Below are 24,232 nucleotides of genomic sequence, written 5' to 3' on the forward strand. Positions count from 1 at the left end.
CTTACGTTATTCATTACATAATGTTAGTTTTGTTCAGTGTGTGACTAATGCGTCATCGTCATTTCCTTTAAGTTTTTGTCTTTCTTCTCTTGTTCATGTTAGAATGTTTATCCTTTGTGGAGTTTGTTGGTTGAAAATTTGTTGATGGGGCAGATTTATGAAACAGCTGGAGAACGACACACGTTTACACACATTTACACACACGTTTACACACACATTTACACACACATTTACACACACGTTTTGCCACAGAAAACCATTAACCGGAAGTTCTACAAACCTACAGCGAGACACTTCAGGCTGATGTGAAAAAGCTCTATTGATCGTAAAGATCCAATCACAGACCCAAAAGTCAGATTTTTAACAAATATGAACTCAGATGCCAAAATATTCCAGGGACAAGTCTACACTTACATTTAGACCCATTTACACAGTAGATTTAAGGCCTGTCCACACGACAACATTTTTTGGTCGAGACTGTGAAGTTTGTGTTAGTTTTGGCCTTTCGTCCAACGCCAAAACCGGAGCCGTCGTTTTATGTGGGCGAAAACTGTGTTTTTTGAGAACAGGTTCCAGAGTGGAGAAATCTGAGAACACCGGCGTCGCTTTCTCGTATGGACAAACAAACCGCAGCTTTTAGAAAACGATGACGTCGTAGCCCTCGAACTCGCCTCTGTGGACCTTTGGCGAAAAGTGACCAACGGTCGGACGAAAACTTCTGTTTAACTTTTGCAAAACGAAACACCGATATTTCTGGGACACATCTAACATCAATTAAATGACTTTGAAGTTTAAATAAAACAGTGATGAGATCTGCATTATTTAATATTATTATCATTGTTCACAGCGCCACATACAGGTGTGGCAGATGTATTACACTGTTTTCACTCAGTGCTCTGTTGTCGTCTAAACGTGAATATTTATTGATCCGACGTGTGTGGACGCAAATTTTTTTCAGCCCATAAAAGAAAAAATCCAGGAGTGTTGTCGTGTGGACGTAGCTTAAATCTGTAGAAAAAAGTGACGTTGGTGTTTAGTGGCTCTTTAAAAAACCCTTTGTGTTTGCTGATAACTTCTAATTTTCTGCTTTTCCGATCGAGCGTGTGCGTCCTGTCGGTAACTCTCCTCGTGTTTTCGCAGACTGATCCTGTCTCTGGAAGCCAAACTGAACCTGCTGCACAACTACATGAATGTAACGTGGATCCGGATCCCGTCGGAGACCAGGGTGAGTCCGGGTCTCTGCGGGGCCCCGGTCGTCACGGGTCGAGCGCAGACACGTTCCACATGTTCTCACACCTCAGAGTCATTCTTATGTAACTCTGCCGCCTTACATCTCATTTATTCACTCGAGTTAAATTAGTGTGGACGAAACTTCTGGTTTTATCCACGGAAAAGAATCAGTCTCGGTCTCGTCGCTTTGTTTGGAAGAGTCCAGAGAAATTAGAGATTAAACTCTAGACTCTCAAAACACAACAGGTTATTTTTTTAGGAGTGTTTTATTGCTGTGGAACATTTCTTTTTTTATTTTCTTAAGGTGACCAAGTGTATAAAATAATCACAAAATAACTTTATCCATACATGTTTTCCTAGTGTGACCACATATCCATTTATATAGTTTCTTTCTCTGAATATTTTATTTTACCTATAATTTCTAGGCCCCTTTTTATTCATTTAATCATGCAGAATTCTTACGTCTTCCCTTCTTTTTTATTATCCTATTCATTTATCACATTTAATATTATTGGTTTAAATTTTATTATTTAATTTGTCGTCATTCATTTAGCAGTTTTATATTATTAATTAGAATTCCATTATGTCGAATTATTATTTTTAATTATTTGAATTCTTGAGCATAATTTTGCGGGGGTGTATAGAGAAAATAAAATATAAAGTGCAATAATTTAGAAAAAAAAAAAGCAACATAAAACATGAAAAAATAATAAAATAAAATAAACAAATAAAATGTAGAATGCAGTAAAATAATGAAATAAATAAATAAAAATTTAAAATAAATAAAACACAAATAAATAAAATTAAATTAAATAGGTATATTTATGGCAAAGGAGTACATCTCCATGAGACAATCACGTGACCTACTTTACATAAAAAGTGACATAAACACGGACTGATGGACTGTATAAAGAAGCCTGCTGGTCTCCATGGAGATGTTATTGTTCTTGCTTTGCCTGGAATGTTCCATGGTATGACATTAAACACATCTGTCTAGCATTTATTCATTACACGTGTTTCTTTATTGTTTATCGTCATCTTAGAATAAATCTTATACGGACGATGCAATAAAATACAAATGATAATGATACAATATTAACAACAATAATAATATCATTGTCATTACTCCTGTCATTTATATATACAGTGTTTATATATATACATACATATACACACAGATAAATAGATCTACTTTTACACACATGCATATACATCTCTATTCAGATTTATTTTTCTTTTTTTTCATTACATATGGGTTTGGTCAAGTGGTAACGGAAGGGAAACAGGGGCAGATTTTTGACATTCAAATGTCTCTTATTCAGAAACTAGAGGAACTATTGAAATAAGTAAAGTATCAGAATGTAGGAAAGAGTTACACTCCAACAGGGTCAAGTTAAACCTGTGAGATTCTTTCAAGTTGTTGATCAAAAAATTTGAAAAAACTCATATCGGTAACGGAGGGAATGAAATATGCAGCACTTTTTGAACAATAAATCCAAACAGTGATAACTCTTGGTTGTCACTTACATATCCTTAACAAACTGGTTTGAATATTTGCTTCATATAGTTTTATACCAATGGGACAAGATTAGGATGAAAAACCTCTTACTTTTTGACTCATGAGATTTTTTATTAAGAAAGGTCATGGTAACGGAGGGAAAAGTAACGGAGGGAAAATTGTACAAACAAGTAGAAGGTGCAGGATTTTACATCATTTGTCAACTTTTTTCTTCCGAATATTTTAATATTACTTCAAAATGAAACTATAAAATATGTCAGTCCTTCCAAGCAAATTTTTATCATTTTATATACATTTCTTTGTAAAAATCCTGTACCTTCATCAACAGTTCAAAGATGGAATAACACAAGATATGATGAAATACATCCATTTATTTACATGATTTGCAGGTCTTTGAAATTTGGGAAATAATTTTTGTTCCATGTTTCATACATGGTCTGTTTAAAACGTATGGAACTTTAGAACCAAAAATGGTACAGAAAAAAGGTCAACAGTTTCATAAACTAGAGTACATATGTATCTGTTCAATACATTTTTATATCAGATGAATTTACTTGAATTTTTGGCCTTGATGTTTACTTCTGCTTGACCGGGCCCATGTGTTTTTATTGCTCAGAAATAAAATAATTCTCACTGTGATGGCCGCCACTCCACAGATCTGATCTGTAAAGTAGCTATAGCTGTCTCTCTTGAGCTAGATACTGTAGGAACATTCTAGACAAAGAAATGACATCTAGTAAGTTTCTGTAGCACCTTTACAGATAAAAAAAAATAAAAATCAGAAAGTGTTTTACAGAGCAGTGGACAACATGCACAAGAACAGAAGAATTACACAGTCGACTAAAAGCTTGTCTAAAGAATTGTGTCTTAATCTCTGTTGTTTAAAAGAGTCTGTAGTTTCTGCCTCACGGAGGGTTAGGGTCTGTGAGTCCATCATTTGGGGGCCGCAGCCTGAAAGCTCACGTCCCCCCTGAGTTTTAAATGGGGTCTTTGGGCCCTGACCTGAGGACCGGGGGCTGTGACCTGAGGTGCAGGGGAGCAGTAAGTCACTGACGTACTGGGGCTCTGTAAGTGAAAACCAAGATTTTAAAATCAACACGGAACTTAACAGGAAGTCAGAGCAGTGAAGATAAAACTGGTGGGACGTGTGTTTGTCTTTCAGCTCCTGTTAAAAACCTGCAGCCGCGTTTTGTGTAAGTCGCAGCAGCTTTTAAAACAAGTAAAAAGAGAATTACAAAAATCTAAACGAGATGAAATAAAAGAGTGAACAATCATTTCAAGATCAGCATGAAATAATCTAATAAAAAGATCTAAATGCAATCTTTAAAATATCCTACAAAAATCTAAACAAGATGGAAATAAGAGTGAACAATCATTTCAAGACCAGCATGAAAATCTAAAAAAAAAAAAAAAAAAAAAAAATTAATTTTTAAAAATCCAAACAAGATTAAATAAAATAATTAAAATTCATTTCAAGATCAACATGAAAAAAAAAAAAAAAAGGTGGTGAACAATCATTTCAAGATCAGCATGAAAATCTTAAAAAAAATAATAAAAAATCCTACAAAAATCTAAACAAGATGAAATAAAGGAGCGAACAAAAGAATCCTTCAAAAATAATTTCAAGATAAGCCTGAAAAATCTAAGAAAAAAAAAGTTTTAAATCCTTTAAAAATCAAAACAAGATGAAATAAAACAGTGAACAGTCATTTCAAGATCAGTATGGAAAAATCTTAAAAAAAAAAAAAAAATCTAAAAAAAATTCTAAAAAATTCTACAAAAATCTAAACAAGATGAAATAAAACAGTGAACAAAAGAATCCTTAAAAAATCCAAACAAGATTAAATGGAAAAGTGAAAAGTAATTTCAGGATCAGTATGGCAAAATCTAAAAAAAAAAAAAATAAAAAATCTAAAAAAAAATTCTACAAAAATAACAAGATGAAATAAAAAAGTGAAAAGTCATATCAATTTCGAGATGAAACAGAGTGAACAAGTCAAGATCAGCATGAAAAAAATATTAAAATTGATGAAATAAAAGAGTGAACAATTATTTCTAGATCAGTATGGAAGAATCTAAAAAAAAAAACTAAACTAAAAATTAAAAGAAAATCCTACAAAAATATGAACGAGATTAAATAAGAGTGAACCATTATTTCAAGATCAGCATGAAAAAAAAAATTTACAAAAATCTAAACAAAATAAAATAAGCATGAAAAAATCTAAAAAAAAAAAAAAAAATAATAATAATAATTTAATGAGATGAAATAAAAGAGTGAGCAATCATTTCAAGATCAGCATGAAAAAAAAAAACAAAAAAATTTTAAACCTACAAAAATCTAAACAAAATGAAATAAGCATGAAAAAAAAAAGTAAAAAAAAAAAAAGAAAAAGAACAATCATTTCTAGATCTACATGAAGATGAGCAGGTGACGGATTCTCCATCAAAAAAACTCAAACTGTGATTTTGATTTATTTACCAATGTTAATGCTTTTAAACTCTCTTTCTCTTTACTCACATGTTCTTTTTGTGTCCCCCAGGCGCCTTTAGCCCAGCCGGAGTCTCCCACCGCCTCTGCCGGGGAGGACGTCCAGTCTCTGGCCGAGTCCATGGAGTCGGACCGAGAGTCTGTGGGCAGCAACTCCAACATCAACATCAAACCCACCAAAGAGAAAGAGAAACAGCGCAAAGACAAAGAGAAGAGCCGCTCCGACTCCGTGGCCAACAAACTGGGAAGCTTCAGCAAAACTCTGGGGATCAAACTGAAGAAGAACATGGGAGGACTGGGCGGACTGGTGCACGGGAAAATGAACAAATCCAGCTTATCCTCAGGTAAAAAAAAAAGGGTCACGGTTTCAGATTTTAGAGTTAAAGAGCCAATATTACGGTATTTTCTGATCGGTTCAAATGTAGTTTCCTGATCACAAACAGACCCAGAGTTGTGTTTTGTTTCATTCACGCTTTTTACACACAAATATTCACTGTTGGGCAAGTGACTTCAAAACTGTAATGTGTTATTTATTTATTACTTGTCACTGTCATTTTAAAGTGATTTGTTAAATTACAATATTACTGTGTTTAAAATGTAAAACGTTACACGACTACTGCAGCACTTTAAGTTACTGTCAACAAAAGAACTGAAGAATTTTTACCATGGACTAAACCAGGACTAAACCAGGACTAAACTAGAACTGAACCAGGACTAACCTGGGACTAAATCAGGTCTAAACCAGGTCTAAACCAGGACTAAAAAAGGACTAAAACTGGACTGAACCAGGAGGTCTGAAACAGGACTAAACCAGGTCTAAACCAGGTCTGAACCAGGAGGACTGAACCAGAACTGAACCCGGACTAAACCCGGACTGAACCCGGACTAAACCGAAGACTAAACCCGGACTAAACCGAGGACTGAACCAGGTTTAAACCTGAACTGAACCAGGACTAAACCAGGTCTAAAACAGGTCTGAAACAGGACTGAACATGGACTAAACCGAGAACTGAACAGGTCTGAAACAGGACTGAACAGGTCTAAACAACGAGAACTGAACAGGTCTAAACCGAGGACTGAACATGGACTAAACTGAGGACTGAACAGGTCTAAACCAGGACTGAAACACTAAACTGAGGACTGAACAGGTCTAAACCGAGGACTGAACATGGACTAAACCGAGGACTGAACAGGTCTAAACCAAGGACTGAACAGGACTGAACATGGACTAAACCGAGAACTGAACAGGTCTAAACCAAGGACTGAAACATGGACTAAACTGACTAAGGACTGAACAGGACTAAACCGAGAACTGAACAGGTCTAAACCGAGGACTGAACAGGACTGAACATGGACTAAACCGAGGACTGAACAGGTCTAAACCAAGGACTAAACAAGGAGTAAACCGAGGACTGAACAGGTCTAAACCGAGGACTGAACATGGACTAAAACGAGGACTGAAACAGGTCTAAACCGAGGACTGAACATGGACTAAACACTGAAAGGACTAAAGAACTGATAAACCGAGGACTGAACAGGTCTAAACCAGGACTGAACAGGACTAAACTGAGAATTGAACAGGTCTAAACCGAGAACTGAACAGGTCTAAACCGAGGACTAAACATGGACTAAACCATGGACTAAACGAGGACTAAACAAGGAGTAAACCGAGAACTGAACAGGTCTAAACCAAGGACTAAACAAGGAGTAAACCGAGGACTGAACAGGTCTAAACCGAGAACTGAACAGGACTAAACCGAGGACTGAACATGGACTAAACCGAGGACTGAACATGGACTAAACCGAGGACTGAACATGAACCGAGGACTGAACAGGTCTAAACCGAGGACTGAAACCGAGGACTGAACATGGACTAAACCGAGGACTGAACATGGACTAAACCGAGGACTGAACAGGTCTAAACCGAGGACTGAACATGGTCTAAACCGAGGACTGAACATGGACTAAACCGAGGACTGAACAGGTCTAAACCGAGGACTGAACATGGACTAAACCGAGGACTGAACATGGACTAAACCGAGGACTGAACATGGACTAAACCGAGGACTGAACAGGTCTAAACCGAGGACTGACTAAACCGAGGACTGAACATGGACTAAACATGAACGACTAAACCGAGGACTGAACAGTCTAAACAGGACTGACTGGACTAAACGAGGACTGAACAGGTCTAAACCGGGACTGAACAGGTCTAAACCGAGGACTGAACAGGTCTAAACCGAGGACTGAACAGGTCTAAACGAGGACTGAACAGGACTAAAACCGAGGACTGAACAGGTCTAAACCGAGGACTGAGCATGGACTAAACCGAGGACTGAACATGGACTAAACCAAGGACTGAACATGGACTAAACCGAGGACTAAACATGGACTAAACCGAGGACTGAACACTAAACGAGAGGACTGAACATGGACTAAACCGAGGACTGAACACTGGACTACTAAACCGAGGACTGAACATGGACTAAACCGAGGACTGAACAGGTCTAAACCGAGGACTGAACATGGACTAAACCGAGGACTGAACAGGACTAAACCGAGGACTGAAAACTAAAAGGACTGAACAGGTCTAAACCGAGGACTGAACAGGTCTAAACCGAGGACTGAACAGGTCTAAACGAGGACTGAAACAGGACTAAACCGAGGACTGAACAGGTCTAAACGAGGACTGAACAGGTCTAAACCGAGGACTGAACAGGTCTAAACCGAGGACTGAACAGGTCTAAACGAGGACTGAACATGGACTAAACCGAGGACTGAACTTAAACCGAGGACTAAACATGGACTAAACCGAGGACTGAACAGGTCTAAACCGAGAACTGAACATGGACTAAACGAGGACTGAACATGGACTAAACCAGGACTGAACGGACTAAACCGAGAACTGAACAGGTCTAAACCGAGGACTAAACATGGACTAAACCGAGAACTGAACAGGTCTAAACTGAGAACTGAACAGGTCTAAACCGAGAACTGAACATGGACTAAACCGAGGACTGAACATGGACTAAACCGAGAACTGAACATGGACTAAACCCAGGACTGAAAACACTAAACCGAGGACTGAACATGGACTAAACCGAGGACTAAACATGGAACAGGACTGAACAGGACTAAACCGAGGACTGAACATGGACTAAACCGAGGACTAAACATGGACTAAACCCAGGAACACTAAACCGAGGACTGAACATGGACTAAACCGAGGACTGAACATGGACTAAACCGAGGACTGAACATGGACTAAACCGAGGACTAAACATGGACTAAACCGAGGACTGAACATGGACTAAACCGAGGACTAAACATGGACTAAACCGAGGACTAAACATGGACTAAACCCAGGACTGAACATGGACTATATCTGCGTCGGTACCTCCGAACCCGTCCCGACACTCGCAACCGTAACGATGGCGTTTTACCGCTGCTGATATCACCGTGATTTTAGCAAATTTGTCAGAAGAAAAACGAAAAACCCACCAATTCAACCAGGTTAAAAAAGCATTGTGACACACGATACTCACATTTGTACCGAGTAAAATATTAACATTTTTCCCTGTAATGCCTTAAATTACTGTGTTACAGAAAAAAGCAACGTATGACAGGAACATGTTACTATTTTAACGCGTTGCTCCAAACACTGCTTCCAAATCTTGCTTATTTATGCTGAGAAAACGCTCTTTTCCACCTTGTGATGTAATAATAATGTCTTGGGCCATCGCAGTATATCGAATTACAACTTCCTTTGCTTAAATGCTTTGTTTTATCCACATTATTCCGCCCACTTTTGTCTCTAAATGCTCCTAAACGGCTTTTTGTGGTGGCATTTCCGGTTAAACGGGAATCCCATTCATGCCGATGGAGAATGCATCTTAACTATGACATAAAGTCGATTCGTTCGTGTAAAATGTTCATGTGCAACAACAAGTCACACTGCGCTGATTCTGTGGAGGCTTTAAAACGGCTTTATCGTCCGTGTAGAACTTATTTACATAGAAAATAATACAACCCGAATCACGGCAACTTCCGGAATAAGGTGAATAGTAGCAACAGCGAATAAACACGGGGAACTACATATCCCATGATTCATTTCAGTGCAGACAAAGAAAAAAACAAAAAACAAAACTGCATGAAAAAATCAAAAAAAAATATATTTAAAAAATCCTCTAAAAATGTAAACAAGATGAAATAAAATAGTGAACAAAAAATCCTCTAAAAATCGAAACAAGATGAAATAAAAGAGTGAACAATCATTTCAAGATCAGTATGGAAAAATCTAAAAAATAATAATAATAAATTTAAAATGTAAAGAAATTCCTTCAAAAATATGAACGAGATGAAATAGAGTGAACAATAATTTCTAGATCAGCATGAAAAAAAAAAAAAACTACAAAAATCTAAACAAGATGAAATAAAAGAGTGAACAATCATTTCAAGATCAGCATGAAAAAAAATAAAATAAATAAAAATAAAATAAAAAATTTTAATGTAAAGAAATTCCTACAAAAATATGAACGAGATGAAATAGAGTGAACAGTAATTTCAAGATCAGCATGAAAAAAATCTAAAAAAAAATAAAAAAAAACTATAAACATCTAAACGAGATGAAATAGAATGAACAATAATTTCAATATCAGCATGAAAAAAAATCTGAAAAAAAAAAAAAACCTACAAAAATCTAAACGAGATGAAATAAAAGAGTGAACAATCACTTCAACCATTATGGAAAAATCTAAAAAAAAAAAAAAGTAAATAAAAAATATAAAGAAAATCAAAAATATGAACGAGATGAAATAGAGAGAACAGTAATTTCAAGATCAGCATGAAAAAATCTAAAAAAAATTTAAAAATTTAATTATAAAAATGTAAACGAGATGAAATAAATGAGTGAACAATAATTTGTAGATCTACGTGAAGATGAGCAGGTGATGGACTCTTATTTACATACAAATAGTAGCAACAGCGAATAAACACAGGGAACTACATATCCCATGATTCATTTCAGTGCAGACATCAAGAAATATGTAAAATATTACTTTAATTTTTGGGATTAAGACAGTAATAATTTGTACCAAAAGTCTGCGCTTGCTATTTTAAAAACAAAAAGTTATGCATGAAAAAAAAAACAAAAACATTAAAATAAATTACCAGCCTCTCAAAAATATCTAAAGCTCTAAAATATCGCAATAAATATCGTACCGTGAGATATGGATATCGTAATACAGGAAGTGCTCCACTGCGTTTTTAAACTCCATACACCTTCACTAGAATCATCTGGATCATTTCAGCTCTGGAATTGCGGATCTCTACTGAATGAAAGAGAAAAAAAAAAGGTGGCTAGATTCTAACTTGAAAACTACCACTTCATGACATCACAAGGTGGAATAGAGCATTTTGAGTTTTGGAGATGTAGACAGACTCATAATAAAGAGTTACTCAAACATGTGAATGAAACAAAACACAACTCCAGGTCTGTTTTTGAGTAGAACATTAAATTAGAACATGGCTTAAAACTCAGAAAATAATCTAATATAAGGGAACTCAACACTAACTTTGCTTTTTTCACTAGTAAACTGTGTATATATATATAGGTTTTTAATATTGTATTAACTATGATCCTTGTCATTTTTAAGTGACTGGAAACTTGGTAAATTAGCAGTTTTCTGGTCAAAAACACCTCAAGGCCTATTCATACTTCATAAGAACATGAAAACAGTTGTTCTTGAGGTGATAAGAACAAGAACAAAGTTTGTTTGGGCTCTGACATTTCATACTTGCTGAACTGCCCCCTCGCTCCGCCCCGTCCCCTCCTCGTCCTGCGCCGTCCCCTCGCTCTGCCCTGTCACCTCGTCCTGCCCCGTCCCCTCCTCGTCCTGCGCCGTCCCCTCGCTCTGCCCCGTCCCCTCCTCGCTCTGCCCCGTCACCTCGCTCCGCCCCGTCCCCTCCTCGTCCTGCCCCACCCCCTCGTCCTGCCCCGTCCCCTCCTCGCTCCACCCCCACCCCTCGCTCCGCCCCGTCACCTCGCTCAGCCCCGTCCCCTCTTCCTGCCCCGTCACCTCGCTCTGCCCCGTCCCCTCCTCACTCTGCCCCGTCCCCTTGTCCTGCCCCGTCCCCTCCTCGCTCCACCCCACCCCCTCGCTCCGCCCCGTCACCTCGCTCAGCCCCGTCCCCTCTTCCTGCCCCGTCACCTCGCTCTGCCCCGTCCCCTCCTCACTCTGCCCCGTCCCCTTGTCCTGCCCCGTCCCCTCCTCGCTCCACCCCACCCCCTCGCTCCGCCCCGTCACCTCGCTCTGCCCCGTCCCCTCCTCCCTCTGCCCCGTCCCCTCGCTCCGCCCCGTCCCTCCTCCCTCTGCCCCGTCCCCTCGCTCCGCCCCGTCCCTCCTCCCTCTGCCCCGTCCCCTCGCTCCGCCCCGTCCCCTCCTCCCCTGCCCCGTCCCCTCGCTCAGCCCCGTCCCCTCCTCCCTCTGCCCCGTCCCCTCCTCTGCCCCGTCCCCTCCTCGCTCTGCCCCGTCCCCTCGCTCTGCCCCGTCCCCTCCTCACTCTGCCCCGTCCCCTCCTCGCTCTGCCCCGCCCCCCCTCCTCGCTCTGCCCCGTCCCCTCCTCGCTCCACCCCACCCCCTCGCTCTGCCCGTCCCCTCCTCGCTCTGCCCCGCCCCCTCCTCGCTCTGCCCCGTCCCCTCCTCGCTCCACCCCACCCCTCGCTCTGCCCCGTCCCCTCCTCGTCCTGCCCCGTCCCCTCGTCCTGCCCCATCCCCTCGCTCCGCCCCCTCCCCTCCTCGCTCTGCCCCATCCCCTCCTCGTCCTGCCCCGTCCCCTCCTCGTCCTGCCCCGCCCCCTCCTCGCTCTGCCCCGTCACCTCGCTCAGCCCCGTCCCCTCCTCGCTCTGTCCCCTCGCTCCGCCCCCTCGCTCTGCCCCGCCCCCTCCTCGCTCTGCCCCGTCCCCTCCTCGCTCCACCCCACCCCTCGCTCTGCCCGCCCCCTCCTCGCTCTGTCCCCTCGCTCCGCCCCCTCGCTCTGCCCCGCCCCTTGTGGTATATAGCGAGGGCAATTCTTTTTGTCTTTCAGCCTGACCGCTCTTTTGTTTTTGGTGACCCGCCTTTTGTCTTTCACAAACTTGTCACAGAGACAGACTCCAGACTTTTCTACACTTTAGATTTTCGTCCGAGCCTAAAATGTCCGTGATTTCCCTCCATAAATTTCTTGCCATTTGGCTTTTTTATCGTCACTGAGCATCGTGTCGTACAGATGTTTTTATTTTTTTTCTTGCTCTGTACCAGCAAGAAAAGTGGATAAACCACGCCCACATGAGGAACCGATCAGAGAGTAGATGTGCGACAACGCTTCTGAACTGCCCAACAAAATTCTGCTCAGCTGAGGTGTCGAGAAGAAACCGCAAGAACAACAGGAGCTGGACCAACCAAGTTTAGTTTGACAGGCCCTGGGTGCAAGAATAAAGTTCTTATGTTCTTACGAAGTGTGAAAAGGAATTAAATCTAGTCATGTTCCTTCCAAACCTTCCGATCCTGCTCATCCTCCCCCCTCACTCTTTTTTTCTTTTAGTCCTCAATTTTACTGCCCAAATTTTCAGCTCTATTCACCTCATTCCGGAAGCTGTCGTGCACTTCGCCGTCATCCTTCAGCTTGTTTTAATAGCGCAGTTTAGGAGAATTTAGAGACAATGTTGGACAGGATGGAATAAGGAGAATTTGAAATGTGTTCATGAGAGGAGTTTGGGTTTAGTCCCACTTTAATTTCACTTCTAAAATGGTCACAATTACTATTTTTTCTAGCTCTTACGATAAGATTGTGACCTGAATTTATCAGAAATATTGATATAAACTAATAAGGTTGTACAAAGTTAAAAACTGATCCGCACTGCAGTTCTTTGGAGCTCACGAATTTTTATTTTTATTACCAAAAGTTCTGTTTTGTGGTGTCGTTAAAATTTTGGGAGCTCCAGAGAACTGCAGTGCGGATCAGTTTTATCCTTTGTGCAATTTTTTTGTCTCTGGACCCAGCACGGCGTCGCAGTTTTTACGGGATGTGTGGATGATTAACTTAAAAATGTCGACGTCCCTTTCTTCAGGTCGCAACGGTGAGAACGGAGCAGAGAAGACGTCGAAGAAAAAGGAGTCCAAGACGAGTAAAGGGAGTAAGGATGAGTCCGGACACTCGGCCAGCTCCACGTCATCGGAAAAGGCCACGAGTCCCTCCCCGACGGACCGCCCCTCGAGCTCCTCCCCCACGGACAGACAGGACAGTTCCGGGCGGAGCTCCGGCGACAAGAGCCTGGACAACTGGAAGTACAGCACGGACGTCAAGCTGAGTCTGAACATCCTCCGGGCGGCGATGCAAGGCGAGCGAAAATTCATCTTCGCCGCGCTGCTCCTCACCAGTCACCGCCATCAGTTCCACGAGGAAATGATCAGCTACTACCTGAGCAACGCCCAAGAACGCTTCAGCCAGGAGCAGGAGCAGAAACGGAAGGAGGCGGAGAGGAAGCCGCCGCAGCCGCCGCCGCAGGTCGCCAACGAAACGGCGAGCAAGAAGGTAGAACATGAGAGTGTCTTCCAGAGGGACAGGTCGGACAGCTCGCCCCCGCAGAGCTGCTCCCCGGTCCTGCCTCATAACGCTTTCCACCCGCAACCCGCTATAGCGCTAAAGACCCAAAACCAGGGCCGAAACAGTCCGACCCTTTCCTCACTAACCCCCGTGCCGCCCTTAACCCCGCCCGCCGCGCCCCACCACGCCGCCGCGCACCCGACCCTACCCGCCTTGCCGTACTCCTCGCCAAGTATCGGTGCTAGAAAACAAGTCCCCATCCCGGTTTCCGCTCACTACAGCCACACCCCGCCCATCCAGAGACACAGCGTCATCCATTTACAAGATGTCAACCTGCAATCGCCCCTCTTCCACGACGAGCCCTACAACAAGCCGCTGGTGGGGACGCTCAAAACCTGCGCCACATATCCTCAGCAGAACCGCTCGCTGTCATCCCAAAGCTACAGCCCGGCGCGACTGTCCGGGGTGCGCACTGTTAACGCCATGGAGACGCTCTCGTACGGGCTGTCCCACACGTACACCAACGGGTTCGACGCCGGGGACATACAGGACTGTCTGGAGTTCGCCGACGACGACAACACTTCCCACACCTGGCTCAACCAAGACAAAGGGAAGGGTCGCGGCAACGGGAGCCCCCTGTACGTGTTTCAGCAGCGCCGGTGTAAACGTGAAAACTGCTCCTTCTACGGCAGGCCCGAAACTGACAACTTCTGCTCGTACTGCTACAGAGAGGAGCTGAGGCGGCGGGAGAGGGAGAGGCCCGCGTAGCCATCAGCCGGGTTTGTGACGTGGCCAGCCAGTTCCCCGCAGCGTTTTCTCGATTATACAAACGCGTACGGCCCAATTAAAATCTCGTAATTGGATATTTTAAGGATTTTATAATGTTTGAACCATAGAATGTGTAGAAATGGACATGGCAAACCCGCTCGTCGCTGTAATCTGTGTATCGTTCATTCATTTGTTTGTCAAAATAAAACCAAAAATAAGAAAACAAAAAAATTACAATTTTCTTCATTATTTGTCTCCAAAACCAAGATGGAAAAAAACAGGTAACAATTGATTTTTTTTTTCCAGTTTTCATGACTTAAACTGAGATGTCAGACTTTTGTGCCACATCCAGACTGAACCGGGACTGAACCAGGTCTAAACCAGGTCTAATCTTGGACTAATCTTGGACTTGAGTCTTGGTTTAGACCTGGTTTAGACCTTGTTTAGTCCTGGTTTAGTCCGTATGTAGCATAAAAGTCTGGCATCGCAGTTTAAATCACGGAAACTGAAAAATCGAATCATTATCTGTTTTTTCATTTTGGTTTTGGAGAGAAATAATGAAGAAAATAGTTGTTTTTTTGGTTTTCTTATTTTTGGTTTTCTTCTGAAAAACAAATGAATGATACACAGATTTGCCATGTTTTTTTAATTAATTTATTTATTTAATTCATGTTTTTGACTGATATCTTTGGCATTTCTTGCCCTAACAACATGAAACTTGGCACTGCACACCCCCGTATCATTAGGACGACACCCTCCAAATTTAAGTGGTTGGAGAGTTATGTGTGGAACAGACAAACAAACAGGACACACAGACAGATGTTTCTTGCATTAATAGACAGATTTAGTTTATCACGATCGCTTTAGACAAGCCAGAAGTTTTGCTTTGTGCAAGCAACACTTGTCCACATAAAAAATATTTAAAATACATGCATAAAAACAGACAAGACACATATGTTACATATGCATAAGATATATACAGCACATTTTCAGTGAGAGCATTTTTGGTTGGAAACCTACAATCATTTTAATTTATGTTTAAATTTGTTGCCAGTTTTAAATTGGCTGGTTGCAGTTCCACAGTCTGATCCCTTTGGCAGAGAAAGAAACTGACCAAGAGTTTGTCCTTTACATTGGGACAACACAATTACCACTGGTAACACTTCTTGTAAAAGTTCTGTGTGGGCAATTTATGATCCTGGCAAATTCTGAATTCAGTTTTACATCAGAGTTAAGACACTTAAAAAAGAAATTATTTAAGATTATTAAAATTGGTAACATTTTCAGAGTTAAGTAGGTTATGTTTCTTTAAAATTTCACAGTGGTGCCAGTGTCTGGGCTTTTTGTCAAGGACCTTAAGTGTGGATCCAGGGTCCAAATAGGAAGTGAGCACGGGCGTCCTTCCAGCTCCATCGACTCTGGCTCCCATTCAGTTTGTACTGAACAATCAATAGAATTCAATCCTCGGTGTGTAACTGCTGCTGTCAGGCTCCTCTTAAAATGTTTGTATTAACCCGCTCTACATGATCCTGGTGTTTTTATTTTGCTACTTAGTCTGTAAATCGATTTCTATTTTCAATATATAACTCGGCTCCAAATTGGCCCCATAATCACTTTTCTCTTGAGTTTCATTTCGACGTCACACTCCCTTAGTCCACTTCTTTATACAATCTGTGCGTGCAACATTCATGACAAAATCAAACCAACACTTTACATGGACTGGACTGGCTGGCCAAGTTACAACCGCGGGACGGGCGCAGGAGACCGGTGACGGGCGCTGGGCTCTCCGTGTCGGGACCACGTGATGGGAAACGTGTGTGTGTGTCTAAAGAGCGCTCGTGTGTCTGTATCCCGTCTCTGTTAGGAATCTTTTTTATTTCAGACGGTGGAAGCAGAACATAACACAGTGAGCGACTTCTTTGGCCAAACCTGTGCTCCTCTGTTTTTGTCTCATCCGATTTAGTCTTTTACTTGTTTTAGAGTAAAAGTTAATTGTCTCTTATGTAATCTAACAAATTTGAGAGAAAGTTGTGTATTTTTCATTTTAAAGGGCCCATGTTACGCTTTTCTCTGATCTGTGTTTTGATGTTTCCTTGTCAAAAAAACAGACCTGGAGTTGTGTTTTTTTGTTTCATTCACACATTTAACACACAAACCCTGCACATTTAGGCTTCTTGGTTCTTCTCCCAAACAGAAAACACTCAGTTCCACCTTGTGATGTCATGTGGGAATACAGGAAATGCTCCACTGTGTTTTTAAACTCCACTAGAATTGGATAATTTCAGTCCTGGAATTGCCAGTCTCTACTGAACTAAAGGGGACTTGAAAACTGCTGCTTCATGACATCACTGGGTGGAACGGAGCATTCGCACGGGATAAGTACAACCCGGGGACGTCTGGGTAATTTGCAAACTGCCGCACCACCGCACCAAGCGAAGTTCGTAAATTACTCTACTTTTACTGACACTGACACAGAGACTGAAAAAGAAAAGAAAGAGATAGAAAAGACGCTCAGTTACAATTTGTGGTGAAATTTTTACTTTAGAAATTACAGACATACCTGGAGCTGCTCGATTATGGAAAAAGCCCAGACAAAAGCCCAGAGTCACCGTGAACGCGCCAAACAAAGTCCCACTGACCCATCCAGCTGTTGTGTTTCCTTTAAAGTCCGGTGCGGTTTATTTGTGAAAAAAAAGTTCAAAAATAGACCAATCAACGACCTTATAATCCAGAGGGCAGAAAATACAGTCCTCAAAACATGTGTGAATGAAACAAAACACAACTCCAGGTCTGTTTTTGATGAGATAACGACATCATAACACGGTTTAGAGTCGGTTTTGCGTAATATCGGACCTTTAAAGGGATCCGTTCCAATGCAATACCTCTGCTTAGGTCTTCAACATCTCTGTGGAAAATTTGTAGTTGTTTTGCAATCATAAAAATCTCACTGCGAGATTAATATTAGATTAAAGCAATAAATTGGTGGTTTTTGCTACACCCGTCCCAGTTTTTGTCTATGCACCAGTACTGTAACTTCTGTAGGTCGCTCTGTCTTGTAAATTGTCTAAAAATTGTCACAGTGTGATTTTGTAAAACTAAACCTGACGCACGGGGTAATGATGTGTTAAGCATTATCAGTGTTCAATTAGAATGTGTCATATCCACCTCTGCTCTCACACCGAGCTGCCAGATTATAACAAAATGTCCGCCCTGTGTGTTTTTGTGGGTCTCTTGTTCCAGTCTCCTCTCCATCCAAAGAAAGTTTATGGCAATTTGTGAATCCAAACAATGCCCGCAGTCCGAGACGTGCTCATCTGTGGCTCTGAGCAGACGAAGGTTGCGTTCACGTAAAAGAATTTCCTTGTTTAAAAAGAAGGGCACTGGCTCGTAGAACTGTTTGTGGAAGGCATAACTGAAACTGATTAATGTTTGGATGTCCAATATTAATCTTGTGGCTTTATATCGAGCCAGAAACAAGATAAAAACAAGAAAAACTGTAGTATGTGGGTTCTGACGCTTTCAATTTTCTGTCGGTTTTTGCTTTGTGTCCATAGATCCGGTGAATACAGTAGGTTTTATTCACACTTACCGGAAAGAGACGTTTGGAAACATGCGGATGACGACTTCCGGTGGAGTTACCAACACTGGGAATGTGATAAAACCGTGGATTCAGCAGCAGCGTCTTTACAACCTGTCAAAGCTTTTCAGGGGGGATTTTCAATGTCACTTAGACCCCATCCACACTCTAGTTTGTATTCGAGTTGTTTTCGTTGTGGATGCAGTTTTCGTTCACACTAATCCGACGGAAAACAGCTCCACAGACAGAACGATCTGGTCCCACGAATTTATCTGAGTACAGATCTGATCCGGCACTGTGTGGACGCCTGAAAACACGGATACTCTGACGTAGGAGCTCTAATTGTGTCCTTTTTGGACCACGTCACTGTGATTCGCTGGGTTCGTGACATCGGTCATGTGACGCTATTGCGGAAAACAGTTTAAACAAACCAGAGACAAACGGGAAACAGCGTAACTAGAACTACTTGTTAGAACATGGTCCACGAAAAGACTGTTTTCATGCTCGGTCTGTGCGTACGACCTGCAGACGTATAATCCCTGAAAAGTTCAATGTATTCGTCAGAACATGTCAAATACGTCTGCATATGTCAATATGCGTTGGAGATAAGTTCGATATAAGTTACACATGGTTTCAAAGCATGTTACTCGTAAATTATGAGTACGTAGTAGTTTAGTTCTGCGTCGACGCCATCGCTGTGTCATCGTCGTTTTTGATTTTTGGATCTGCGTCGAGGTCTGTGCGCCGCGAAGTAATTCACCTCCAAAACACTAAGAGGCTAGAATATATGTCCATAATGTCTGAAAAGTTTAACATGAACCATCTCCAACGCGACAGAAACACAGAACAGACTCACCATCAGCAGAACACCCCTCTGTCACAGAGAGAACACTCATATTCCACTGAGTCGTGTCCTTTAGTCCGACAGAAGCTGAACCACATCAGCACAAAAGGAAAGATCTGGGTTTATGATCTTAGTTTATGCAAATGAGTCATATGGTTTTAAGTTTTGTTTCTGTAAAGCGTAAACAAATATGTATGGATAGGGAAGGCTCGTGGACACAGAAACAACGTGTCTGGACGCAGATTGTTTCCGATACGATGATTCATTTCAGTGTAAACATAACCTTAGGCTACAGATTTTTTTGTGAAATATGATTTTTTTTGCGAGGTCGTTCACATTTCCAATTAAACTTGACTTGTATGTGATTTCCAGTGTAAACATTAAGCTCCCTAAAAGTGTCTCGCATGCGCACTGGAGGACACAAAGATTGTCTCCCAAAATCCGATCCAGTTCTTGGTAAAATGGACAGGTTAAACATCCACGGCCGCTTCGTTTGTTTGAGTCTTTATCCTCTTTGTTTTTGGCTCGCACGCTCATTATTTTTCGTTGACATTGGAGCCAGGACCGCTTGTAGCCGCGCTCGGACATTTCTTTGGCAATCATTTCAAAAACCGCCCCGTTCTGATAAGACTCCTCCAATTTGTCCTGAATACAGCGATGTCAAAAGATCAGATATTTATCAGTTTTACGAGCTCATATCCAAGTGGTCTGGGTCGCATTTGAAAAAATCGGATCCGTGTCGTTCAGACTGTCATTAAAAGATCAGATACAGGAGCGTAGGAGCGAAAAAATCAGATGTGGGTCCGTTCAGGCTGCAGTCTGAACTTAGCCTTAGAGACAGTTGGTTGTACCTGTGGGTCTGCTGAACATAACGGAACAGAAGTGAGACAAATTATAAGGAAAAAAGGAAGAATCCAGTGACATCTAGACCAGTTTTCCCAGATTTTGTCAGAGTTTCTATCGCCAACAGAGCCCAAAGGAAGTCGTCATCATCCGCATGTTTCCAAACGTCTTCCGGTTTTGTGACGTAAGCGTGAATAGAGTCAATTATATCAAAGGCCCTGTACTCAATTTTGAACCATGATGGGGCTCACGGTTCATTTCACTCTAATATTACACCATGACCATGACAGAGAAACAATCGGGGTGGTCCCGGGCAGTTTCTTCTACGTGGTTTTCATCCAACAGTGTGCCTAACTGGACAAAACGGCAAAACAAAATGGGTTTTTAGATTGTTTTGAATCCAGCACAGCTCTGCCGATATGTGGGGTTGATTTTTTTGTTGTTTTTTTTTCACCCTAAATGATATAACTGACTATAAATTTACTAAAAACTCACCTATAACCCTTTTTTACCCATAAAACTATAACAGAGCTGTGTAGTAGCAGCGTTTTCAAGTGTTTTAATAAAGCTGTATGGATATTTGTAGGCACCTTGTAGATCACCTGTTGTAGTTCCAGCTAAAATCAGCTCTTTCTGGTCAGATTTTTATGAAAACAAAGCCCAGATTACAGCTACGGTGTCCAGACGTCCCTATTTACCCGGGACAGTTCCAGTTTGGAGCCCCGTGTCCCCTGTCCCAGCAGATTTATGCAAGAAATGTCCCATTTGTCCTAATTTTTGACCAATTTGATCTCTCCAAACAGTCAAGAGAGGCATGAATTGTCACTTGTTGAGGTAAAATAACAAAAAAGCTGCTTAAAAATGACCAAAACACAAAGAAAATGTGACTATACTGACTCACAGCTAAGTCATGAGTGAAAAATCAACAAGTTTCCTTAATTACGCACACGTTTCACAGTTTTATTATTACCAAACACCCCAGTTTTTTGTTTTTATTTTGAAAATCTGGTCACCCTAACTACAGCTTAACTTGACTAACAGAGCTTCAGACAGAGCAGAGCCTTCGGTAAGCATCAGAACCCCAGAGAAAGTACCAATAAACCTTCTTTTGAACTTTGACCGTGAACGAAACCTATTTGAACGCTGCTCTGAGCCACGATCGAACCCCGTGAGACCCCCCGTACTCCGCTGTGTCGTGTCCCGGTGGAGAGTACTTCGTATGTCGACCCTCACGTAGAATCACTGTCCCCCGTGAGGACGTCTCTTCTCTTTTTCTCCTGTACAACAAACGAATCTGCTGCTCCGAGCGCCTCCAGCCTTCGCGCCCACAGCTCTGCCCAGGCCGAGGCTCACACCGCCACCGCCGACCACGGACCGTATATTTATCTTTATACGGTCGAACGTAGGATCGCGACGCAGAGCCCGTGTTTCTGTGGGCGCGTGTGCCCTGTTGTCTTAAAGGGTAACGCCAGATAATACGCTCTGGAGGGACGGTCTGCTGTGGTGGAAGTTTAGGAAAAGAGTTTTAATTTAGGTTTGGAAATTGGTTCCGTGGTTGAGGTTTGGGAAATGGTCACGGTCAGGGTTTGGTTGAGTTTAGGAATCGTTAAAAGGACAGTTAAACTTCAAGTAGCCAGAGTTTCTTAATTACAAAAACACGCACGATGGCCAAGTTGTTAATGTTAAATTGGTGTTTTGGTTCTAAAGAATGATCCAATCCGACGCAGAGTGAGCCTCACGTGATTCTCTTATTTAGGTTGCCAGTTTCAGTGCTTAAATCGAGTTGGTTTAAACCTAAAATAGCTCTTAATGATCCGAACGGTCGCTCCCTAAACCCCAGAACCTGCAGCGAATCGTGGATCATCTGCTGGAATTCTGGAAGTTCTCAAATTATTTCACGTGAGGCTTCAATATCAGGAACGAGAAAAGCATATCCTGTGACATTAGGGGAAGGTCTGGGTTCATGTCTAAGCATTCTTCTTCTTTTTCTTTTTTCAGACCAAGAGTTTGTTTTCATACCTGACAGTTTCGAGTTCCGTAGGAAGACCACGCCAGAACCTGTTTAAATCAGCTGACCGGACACATCACAGCAACATCACGTGACCGCTCTAGGTCTGAAAAAAGAACCTCATAACATAAAGTAACGGAAGACCAAATGAACCTCGTTGGATTTGTCACCTACTAATCTAATCTAAAATAAAATAAAGATAAAATAACCTTGAAATAAGACTTAAGGCCGCCACACACTACAGGAGAATTTGCCCGATTTTGTGTCTTTGTGTGTGATTTTAAAGTTGCTGCGCTCATTTGTCAGATTGTAACCACTAAATATCAACAACTCTACGATAACAGCCGATAAAACAGAGCGTCAGGGTTAGACGGAGACTCAACTCTCGTAAAGTTGTAAATTTATACTTCAGCATCTCATCTACTTTGTCCATAGAAATTGTCCTCTGCAAATAATGACCCCCAGTTCACAAAACCGTGCTGTTAATCCAGTTCGACTCGTTCTTTAAAAGTAAAAAGGCCGGAGTAGTTCCTCACGTGTGTCTGTTTATCCACACAGCGCACGGATCGAGCTGAAGCTGCAGATTCGCGATAGTGAGTCAACTTCCTGTGGACTTTATCTCCAGTCTTTTATGCTTTAAACATGGATCTATTAAAACAGGCATGTCCAAACTATGGCCCGTGGGCCAAATGCGGCCCTCAGACAATTTTTTCTTGGCCCTCAGGCTTCCAGGTGAATTGGCCCAAATTACCTTGCATCAATTAAACATTTAGTTTTTACTGCAAGTTTTTTGAAAATCTACCTTGATAAAGCTAATGTTTAATATTTAGTGTGTGGTTTAAAGGATCTTAGCGTGATTAAAGTCTGATGGCTCATTCTAACGTGTTAAACCTGCACATATTTCAATTATTCACTGTATTGAGTATCAGTCTACAGCCACTCAACCAGCCCTCTGCTTCATCTGTGTTTAGATATGTGGCCATTGATGAAAAAAGTTTGGACACCCCTGTATTAAAATAAGTGGAGGGTGTTGCTGCTTGTAGCTGCCTCCAGTTGACGTAGTGACACTCACTGGAGAGAGGATTTTTCTCATAGAGGCAATGTAATCACAAACCGCTCGGCGATTTTTACCTATTTTTAAGATGATAAACTTTTTCTCAGCTCAAAATCCTTCAGTTGTCTTTAAAACTCCACTCTGCTTCACTCCTGTCGCTCTGGTTAGTCTAAAGCAGTGCTTCTCAAATAGTGGGGCGGGCCCCCCTGGGGGGGCGCGAGGCTCCGTCAAGGGGGCGCGTTTGACCTCGGGGAACATGCTTTTTTATTTTTTATTTTGATTTTTTTTTACTGTCCTAGAATAAAGTGCAATTGCACTTCCACTACATTAGGGGGCAGTGGCGCTCTCATTGGCAGAGTGTGCGCAGGGAGCATTCGCTCGGTGGTGTAGGAGTTTTGTTTGCACTGAGCATGCGCGCTTTGCACACAGCACAGAGTTTGAGTATGAAGTGTAGACACGAAGTGTAGCAGACCCTCAAGTGACACCATGAAAACATATTTAACAGGATGAGAAGACAGGTGGAGAGAGACGGAGATAAAGAGACAAACGAAAATCTCCCGAAAGCTAAGACGAGGAAATATGACGAAGCGTATGTAGCGCTTGGCTTCACTGTGACTACGGTGGGAGACGAGGAAAGACCGGTGTGTTACTGTGTCTAAAAATGTTGGCAGCGGACAGCATGAAGCCCAATAAATTAAGGCGTCACTTAAATACATTACACCCCAATCACTCTGATAAGCCGCTTGAGTTTTTTCAGCGAAAACGTGCCGAATATTGCCGACAATCATCCCGCTTTGTGACTGCTACTTCAGTACTTTTATTCTCTTATACGTTAATAAGGATACAGTGTTATGCAGAGGTGTACTTATAACAGTTTTATAGACAAATTATACTATTTATAGTCACCCGGGGCGCGAGATGTTTTATTCTTCCTAGGGGGGTATGAAAATAATTGAGAAGCACTGGTCTAAACCGATCACGTGACACACAAGCCCGCACTCCATGTGTTCGCTCGTGTGCATTGGCGTGTGTCCGTGGGAAAAAAAAAACACTGCACATGCTCAATCGGCCCACCGCCACCGGAAGAACCTCACCGGGCTAAAGGCGAATCCGGAATCACACGCCACTGAGCTCGGCCCGTTGACTTGAATGGTCGACCAGTTTGAAACCCCGGGACTTGGCTTTAAAAATCACGTATCTGAAGTTTTGCACCACATTTTGACAAATAATAATACCACAGTTTGGACTTGCGTTTAAACTCTGATCTTTTGACACTTAAGAGTCTCAAAGTGACTCGTCTTACAGGAAGCAGCTGACG

At 42.0% G+C, this 24,232-nt stretch overlaps 1 protein-coding gene across 3 annotated transcripts in view; it reads left to right on the forward strand.

Annotated features, from left to right (window-relative positions):
* Positions 1-23,071, forward strand: part of otud7a (OTU deubiquitinase 7A) — a 108,614-nt gene extending 85,543 nt beyond the window's left edge. The window contains exons 12-15 of one of the 3 annotated variants that reach the window (XM_055155466.1): positions 1,141-1,225; positions 5,290-5,581; positions 13,345-14,458; positions 21,851-23,071. In XM_055155466.1, coding sequence (XP_055011441.1) covers positions 1,141-1,225; positions 5,290-5,581; positions 13,345-14,458; positions 21,851-21,875 — 1,516 coding nt within the window. In that variant the 3' untranslated portion in view covers positions 21,876-23,071. Of the gene's footprint in view, positions 1-1,140; positions 1,226-5,289; positions 5,582-13,344; positions 14,782-21,850 lie in introns of those variants that run through there. The other 2 variants (XM_055155467.1, XM_055155465.1) reach the window with 2 other exon arrangements.
* Positions 23,072-24,232: the final 1,161 nt, after the last annotated feature.

Source organism: Boleophthalmus pectinirostris, unplaced genomic scaffold, assembly GCF_026225935.1.
Source record: "Boleophthalmus pectinirostris isolate CB_2022bp ecotype Guang Dong unplaced genomic scaffold, ASM2622593v1 HiC_scaffold_2, whole genome shotgun sequence".
In the NCBI taxonomy this organism is placed as follows: domain Eukaryota; kingdom Metazoa; phylum Chordata; class Actinopteri; order Gobiiformes; family Gobiidae; genus Boleophthalmus; species Boleophthalmus pectinirostris.